The sequence below is a fragment of the Rhinopithecus bieti genome, unplaced genomic scaffold (genome assembly GCF_001698545.2).
Source record: "Rhinopithecus bieti isolate Rb0 unplaced genomic scaffold, ASM169854v2 scaffold_11744, whole genome shotgun sequence".
Classification (NCBI taxonomy): domain Eukaryota; kingdom Metazoa; phylum Chordata; class Mammalia; order Primates; family Cercopithecidae; genus Rhinopithecus; species Rhinopithecus bieti.
In genome coordinates this window covers 1440282-1448134 of record NW_016807094.1, presented here as the reverse complement: position 1 = coordinate 1448134, position 7853 = coordinate 1440282, and the positions used below count along the sequence as shown (strand labels likewise).

The following is a 7853-nucleotide window of genomic DNA, read 5'->3' as shown; positions in this document are numbered from 1 at the left end:
TTAAACTAAGGATTAGAAATGCGCTTCTCGTTGTACGTATCTAGTTTGATACTTCAAATTAATTTCATTCAATCTTCATTCTGCATTTCTTTAAGGTGACATTAAAACGTTTTTCTCTTTTTCACTGTAGAGAAATGAATCTCAGTTAGAAGGTCAACTATTAAATCCAAAAGACAAATAACTATGGGTAGCGATTCAAACTGGTATACCAGCCAAAAGCTTTCCAGCCCTGAAAAAGCCAGGTCTGAAAGCCCAGCCTTTACTAGAAACTGAATCCTTGAGACTAATGCCAATCACCTTATAAAATGAAAATACTCTTTATGCCAAAAGGGTATTTTTACCAGAAGAAATTCTGTTTGTTTACATACAGTATAAGCATCAAGTGCTCAAGGCTTTATCCCTACGAACCACCAAACAGAATGGATTTTTCTTTTCTTCCATATACATTCCAGATCTCACTATTTATTTTTTCAGTGTGAGATGCTACAATGAATGTTGAAAATAGTCAAAAGCTAGGTTAAAATTTTTTTTTTAAATGGCTGTGCTTATGATTCAAAAAGCCCTAATTCTGAAGGCATTTCTGGTCAATTCCAGTTGTTTGCCGGATGCTGTAATAGTTGATTCTCCTACCGTGACCCGGCTGTTGGTGCCCGGGTTCCCTCCCAGCCTGTAGTTGTTGTAGGCGAGATGACTGTATGGATTGTATCCCACAAACCCTGGTGTGCTGGGCATTTGCTGATGGAAACAAATGAGACAAAAACACGAATGAGAAATGAGCTCAAACGAGGAAAACACAGAAATGAAAAATGATCTGCATATGGCATGCAAAAGCAACCTGAATTTAAACAAGCAATGATGTGTTGTAATTGTTCTTTTCTTCCACTGAGGAAATTAAATATTTTTCTTTCATTGAAAAACCTGTCTGCAGTGTCTTTTGGTTGTTTTCTCTTTCTTTTTTGCAGGGACTGGGGGTGTTTGTGTGACTGTGAATGTGTGTTTTGTATCTGGAGGTAAGCAAACACCGAAGTGTTTAAAACATTCAGGATTACTTTATGGTCAACAACAGGATATAACAACTTAGCAATATATGAAGACTGAGATAGGAAGGCTTAAAGTGTGATAAACTAGAACTCTGAAAACACTACATGCAAAACAAAACACAATTTATTTGACATGTGGATGCCACCAATGTATTCATCTACTAAAAACAAAAACAAGAAATGGATCTGATTTCAAAGACAGTTTTAAATCATTTTATATAATGTGAGAAATGAGAAGAGACTCAAATAGGGAAGCCAGGATTTGTCAATTGAAAAGAACATATGCTGAATTTGATGGATGTCACGTACACGATTTAAAACAAAGACTTGTAAGAAATGCATGGATTTCATTCTGGGGTACTATCTGATCTTTTCAACCCAGTCATTCTTTTATAGGATTTCTCTTCCATCTCTTCTTTGATCCATCTTCCACAGGTCAATCATGAAAACATTTCTGCATTTAGTCTCAATGTGAACTACTTTTCTAGTTGATAGACTTGAATTTTCTTTTTTCATCTAGTTTCCTGATAGCTCTCACCCTTTCAAAACACAACTGCTCATTTCAGCAACAGAACTCTTGGTTTTTGTGAATTATGTGTTGATGTAATCACAAATGGGCTCTTATATAGCAGTGGCCTTGGGGCTAATACAATGACACTCAATGTTCATGAGAACCAAGGCATAATGCATAGAAAGAATATAGTAGAGAGAGACCAAAATTAGGGTATTTTACCTTGTAAAGCTCAATCAAAATATGTGACAAGTTCATTTTTACATGCAATTAACAATATTGGTCCTTAATTGTATAATGTAAAATACGCTTAACAGAGTCCAACTAAGCTGTAGCTGTTACAAAATAAACACAATTTCCTAAAACATGCCGCTGCACATATCCTTAGTACCCAAAAGAAAGATATTTAAGCAGATATTACATTTGATACTCTTTAGGAGAAAAGAGAACGGCTGATCAATTTCTAGTCTATACAGTTAGAAAAGACGCAAATTAAGCATATTTAAGTAGGCAAAACACAGATGAAGGATCAAAGGCATGAAAGAAGTGTATATTACTTGGAGTGGTACATTTGGGTGGCGGAGGTGATAGTGGTGACAGTGTTGGTAGTGGTGGTGATGGTGGTGGTGGTAGGAGTAATGGAAAGAAGGAAGGAGAATAATTAATTTAGTATCCATTCTGTTGGATGTTTTAATCCCTAGTTTTCTATATTTTGTGTGTTAATGTGAAATTATAATGGCACAAAAATATAACTAAAGAAAGGCAAAAAAAAAAATCCTTTTTACGCATAGTAAGTTATAAGGGGACACTTCATTTTTGAAATATTTTAATCTCAAAAAATCAAGTTTGTCCTCAAGATATGATACATTGTCAGAGGCAGTATTTATGTCAAAATGACACCTTCAAAGTTTGCATAAATAATAAGAATCACTGTTCAACATTATGAGGCAATAATGTTATAAAAATAAGGGAACTTAAAAAAAAAAAAATGGAAAGCAAAACATTATAATTATACCATTTCCAAAGCTGAAGTACATGGTTAGCTCTTTGAGGTCAGAATCTCAATTGTTCAGCTCCACCTGTATAGCCACTAGCGGAATGCCATGGAGATGGTCATAACAAATGTTCTTTGATTTAAGAAAGAAAAGAAACCAAGCACAGGACTTTACGGTCTACTGGAATTAACTTTAGAGCCTGTATATGATATAAATTGAAATGAGAACATATGGTACAGTATCTCTTTTTAAAAGTATCTCACTAAAGAAAAACAAATTGTTGATAAATGTAACTAAAACATACATCTGAGGGTTAGTAAATATGAATAGTTTTCTAGCGGAGAAAACAAAATTACACAAGGACCTAATTAGTAGTGAAAAGTAGACTAGCCTGAAATTTAGGTGGTAGGGGGTATGGAAGGAAGGATTAATATTAAAGAACTAACTTTGTAGAATTTGGTCATGTTAACAGTGTTTTTTAAAAAACAAACAAAACCCCCCCTCCCAAAAAACCAACAAGGAAGCCACTTCAGCAAGACCTGAACAGTTACTGCTAAATCTGTTTTGTAGGTTGGAAAATTATTTTACATGCTGACCAAGCTGGGCCAGAGCTTGCTGGGTGAAAACATATTCACAACTACTTTTAAATACCTCAAAACATATATACTTCCAAACCAATAAAATATAATTTATGGAGTGGAAAAAGATTCAATAGCAAGATCTGACCCATAGATAACGAAATCTTTACTTGAACAGCTTGAAAATACTTACAATGAGTATAGTTTCAGAAGCTTTATTGTTTAATATGAAAATTTTATAGAGAGACAAGAAAGGAGAGAAAAACACAACCAGCTGAAGGTTAGGTTTAACAAAAAAGCCAGAATGAGCATTCATTCAGTAACAACTTAAAGACTCTTAATAGTGAAGATTAGTAAGAAAGTAATGGTAAAACTTTCACTTATTTCCCATTTACAAAGAAAAAAACAAAACAAACTGAGCATAGGAGGTTGGAGTTTTACAGTATTGTTTCTTTAAATGTTGGGGTTGGTTCAAGGAAAGATGCAAATAATTATTTTATTTAGTAGGAAATGCTTTTTTTTTTTTTTCTTTTAAGCTGAATTTCATCCTGTTGCTGTGATGATTGAGTGACTGTCACTGGAAGACATCTGGGTTTTTGTATCAAGGCCAGACTTGGCTATTACATTAACAAGAAAATTAAAACTTACTGTTGCAGGAGCTGGGGTGGGAGGTGGGGCATAAGATGGTCTTTCTGTTTGAAAGAAAATAAATAACTTCTTGTAAACAACTGAGATATAATACTATGCAACAAAACTACCAATGGTCCTGTTTTGAAGAAAAAAAAATGAGAGTATTTTGGAATTCCCACTTGCTAGGGCATTAGTCTCTTATTAACATAGATTGATAAATATAAAAATTGAAACTTACTTGACATTTTGGAAGATTAAGTTCTCAGTTCCTTAAGAATGAATCTGAGACACTAAAATAAAAAAAAAAGAAAAAAAAAGAGAATCAAAACTCAGCAAGCATACGAGAATGTTTTCCTAATGAATAAGGTAATTTAATTGGTATTTCTGAGTAAAATTACTTCACCTTAATTCCTAGCAATTGAGCCTTTTGCATATTTTAACTAGTTCTTATAGGAGATTTGGTTGATTAAAATTAAGTGACTAAAATAAAGTAATGGGGATATTTAGAAATGTACTTTCAGGGTTTTTCTTGTGATACTAAGCTACCTCTTGCATGGAAAACATTTTGCTGACGCCATGTAAACATTTCATCAGACTGATACAAGGATGAGAATACAAAGTGATGTATTAGAGTCCAACCCAACAAGGCCTACCAGATACTGACAGCTCCTTGATCAGCAACTGTACCATGTTTTTGGGATAACAATTTTTATTAAAATTGGGCAGCATTTTATTCCTGGAGGCAGTGCAAAACGTAATTGGTATGACAATGAACTTCGCATTCTCTTAGAGTGGTAAATAGCTTCATAAATGCTGGGAATAAATTTTGAGAGTCTACCTGAAAATTCGTATTCATCCTTCACGGCCTATTTCAAAATTTTTCTCCTCAATGGAACTTTCTTGATACATTACCTGGGCAGAATTAATTGCTCCCCCATCTGTATTCCTATACAGTTTACACAGATCTATGATATTATTATAACTTTTTTTAACTTGTCAATATGGCTAGATTGTATGCTACTTGGAAACAGGGACTATGGCAGGACCCAGCTCAATTCTTAGGAAATTTTTTCCTAGTATTACCAGCTCACAACATAATCAGGCACATGTGAGCTTGTTCTTTACATCAATATACATCACAAATAGTGAGGTACAAAAAGACAAAAATTCATCTTTAGAAAGAAGGCAAATAAACTTCTATGACTATTGGAGGTATTTGCATCCAAAGTTATGTGGAATAGATCCGATTTTTCACTTCTATTATTCATTTTAAGGAGATTCCCTGGAGCGTAAGGAATGAGTCCTGGTGTGGAAAGAAACAGTTCATTTTCTCAATGGTCCAACCTGAGTCTTTCCCTCTTAAAGAACAGTCAGAAACCTTTGACTCTGGTGTAGATTTCCTTTCTGCTCACATTAAGGGAGCTGTCAACATCCAGTAGGCCTCGCTGCAGGGGACCCTGACAACTGCCATAAGCGCCCTGTACGTTATACTTCATTGTTAATACTTTAAAATTATTGTTCTCCTTTGCTAGAACATAAAACTTAAGAGTGGGCTTGTACACTTGTCCACCGTTGGATCCATCCTTGGTGCCTGGCATAAAAATAAATACCCGATAAATATTTGTTCAAGAAATACTTTATACGGGGTAGGCTTATGACACTATTTCGCTTAACAGTCACAAGAACTTGATATGTACAGGTATCCCCATTTTACAGATGAAACAAAGGAGTCTCGGAGAGTCTAAACAACTTGTCTGAAGCCATATGCAGACAGGAAGTGCCAGAGTTGGGTTTCAAACCCAGGCCAAACTATTTCAGAGCTCTGCTCGTCTCCATAAGCCACATCGTGAGTCCTCAGGTCGCTGCCTGAACCAATGGGGGAACCTTATTCCTGGGAGTGAGAACCACGGACTTGCCTCGCCCGCGGGCTTCCTGAGGTCGCTCTCATTGTCTTGGAGAACGTACTTTACTAGCAACTCCCCTAAAACGGGGTATGCACAGGTGCTTTGACCAATTTCGGGTGACCGGCCTTGCCTCCAAGGAGGGGGCCCCAGATGGGACTCCCTGCCAACCCTCGCTCTGCTAGGCCTCAAGGAGGCCGCAACAGGCTCCCGGCTGTGGCCCCACGGCCAAGCCTGAACCCCAGCAACCCCCGGGAACTCGGAGTTCAGCCAAGCGGGGACACCACGACTTGCCCCCACCGACCCGGTCTGGCCCACTTGGAAACACTCACCCGCGGGCAGAAAAAGCGCCCGCAGCTCCGGCTTCGCTTCCCTTTGTCCCGCGCACGCCCCGCCCCTCGCGTCCGGAGCTTCCGCACTCGCACTTTCCACACTCTTCTTAATTTTTTTTTTTCCGGGCCGCACCCGACCCTCTTTAGAAAAAATAAACCTTCTAGTGAGGATGCGGTGATGCTTAGCACACTCCGGGATTTTTTTCAGGCCCCATTGGTTCCTCAAAACTCCCCGAATTTGGATACTTTCCTAGCCGGGCGCCGATTCGTCACGGCGAAGAGGGCCGAGGAGAACCGACCGCGGGATAGGCCTGGGTTTAGCGGCTGTGAGGAGCTGGAGCTGCCGCAGCGACCGAGGAGGTGGCGGGAGGCGCCGAGCCTTGCGAAGGGGCAGTGGGGGCTGCAGTGGGAGACGGCGGGAGGCGCTCAGCGCGAGGCCGCGGAACCACTGTGGCCGCGCGCAGCTCGGCCAGACTCCGGCTGAGCCCGCCCCTGGAGGGGCCCTCCCCGACCCGGGTCTTTCTTTCCTTTCGGCTGTGGGCCAGAGTCTACACTTCACTTTGCCGGGGATGGAGGCGTGGAGGACTCGCTTCGCGGCGTTTGCGTCCTCGCAGACGCCTCGCAGGGCTTCCTGCCCTCACGGCCCGGTAGTAGCTTTGGCGAAAAGCAGTACGAGTTTTGCAGTTTTTCCAAGCGCTTTTATGGTGTAATCGTCCCAGGTTTCTGAGCCAAGGCCCGGAGAGGTTGACCCCCTTGCAACAGCTTGTGTGTCCTTGCAGCGCCGCGGGTGCCACCTGGTCTCCGCCCCAACGCTGCCTTGGCTCCTTCGGTTCCCGCCAGCGGGAACGACCGTCCCCACTTTCAGCTTAAACTCATCTGTCCTTCCAGATCCAGCTCAGAGGTCTCTTTGTGATGCCCTCCAGGAACTTCCCCCGCTAGTAATCCTTCCTTTGTATTCCCGTGGCTCTTTGATAATAATGACTGGAGTCCTGAACCCGACCCTTTGTATCGGACCGTGTTTGTCATCTCCAGTGCTTTATGAAGGCCTTGAAAGCAAGGTTCAGCCGTTTGTATTGGTCATCTTCCCATTACCAGTGCCTACGAAGGACTTGACTCATTCATTGTTAGACGCTCAGTAAGTGTGTATTGAGGCAGCCCTCTGTGCTACTCCGGGGCTCTTTCCACGACATCATGAGTATGTTGGTTTACCAGATGGAGTGAGTAGTCTCCTCTTTGGATACATAAACACCTGACGGATATTGTGGGCCACTGTGGAGGAGAATGAACAGATGGGACCCCTGACCTGTCGTTACTTGAGAACAGTTGACATTTAGAGAGAGAGGCTGAATTCTTGGGCTCTTAGCCCTCATCCTGAGTGTGCCAACAGGGAATAGAAGCATCTCTAGTCTGCAAAGCCAGGAACAAGTGCTACTCTGTCCAATTTATCCAATATTGTTATACTCATGAATAGAGATTAATGAAATTGAAGAGCATATTCAAGAGAAAGACTAAAGGAGAGGTCGTCTGCCCTGTGGACAGGCAGCTTGAGTGGTGCTTGAGAAAATGTACATGAAATTGCTTTTTTAAAAATATTCACCCGTGTAGTCCCAGCACTTTTGGGAGGCCGAGGTGGGCGGATCACGAGGTCAGGAGATCGAGACCATCCTGGCTAACACTGTGAAATCCCGTCTCTACTAAAATTACAAAAACAAAATTAGCCGGGCGTGGCGGCGGGCGTGTGTAGTCCCAGCTATTGGGGAGACTGAGGCAGGAGAATGGCATGAACCCAGAAGGCGGAGCTTGCAGTGAGCCGAGATCGCACCACTGCACTCCGGCCTGGGAGACAGAGCGAGACTCCGTCTCAAA

General features: G+C 41.0%; 2 protein-coding genes across 3 annotated transcripts in view; both read right to left on the bottom strand.

Annotated features, from left to right (window-relative positions):
• SMARCE1 (SWI/SNF related BAF chromatin remodeling complex subunit E1) overlaps window positions 1-7348 on the bottom strand; it is a 24160-nt gene extending 16812 nt beyond the window's left edge. For both annotated transcript variants that reach the window (XM_017880194.1, XM_017880193.1), the window contains exons 1-4: window positions 5988-7348; window positions 3993-4044; window positions 3773-3816; window positions 631-735 (exon numbers count right to left, since the gene is read on the bottom strand). In XM_017880194.1, coding sequence (XP_017735683.1) covers window positions 631-735; window positions 3773-3816; window positions 3993-3999 — 156 coding nt within the window. In that variant the 5' untranslated portion in view covers window positions 4000-4044; window positions 5988-7348. The remainder of the gene's footprint in view (window positions 1-630; window positions 736-3772; window positions 3817-3992; window positions 4045-5987) is intronic.
• The window catches only part of KRT222 (keratin 222), a 16405-nt gene continuing 15087 nt past the window's right edge, over window positions 6536-7853 (bottom strand). Inside the window, exon 3 of the mRNA XM_017880239.1 lies at window positions 6536-6641. Within this exon, the coding sequence (XP_017735728.1) occupies window positions 6536-6641 (106 nt within the window). The remainder of the gene's footprint in view (window positions 6642-7853) is intronic.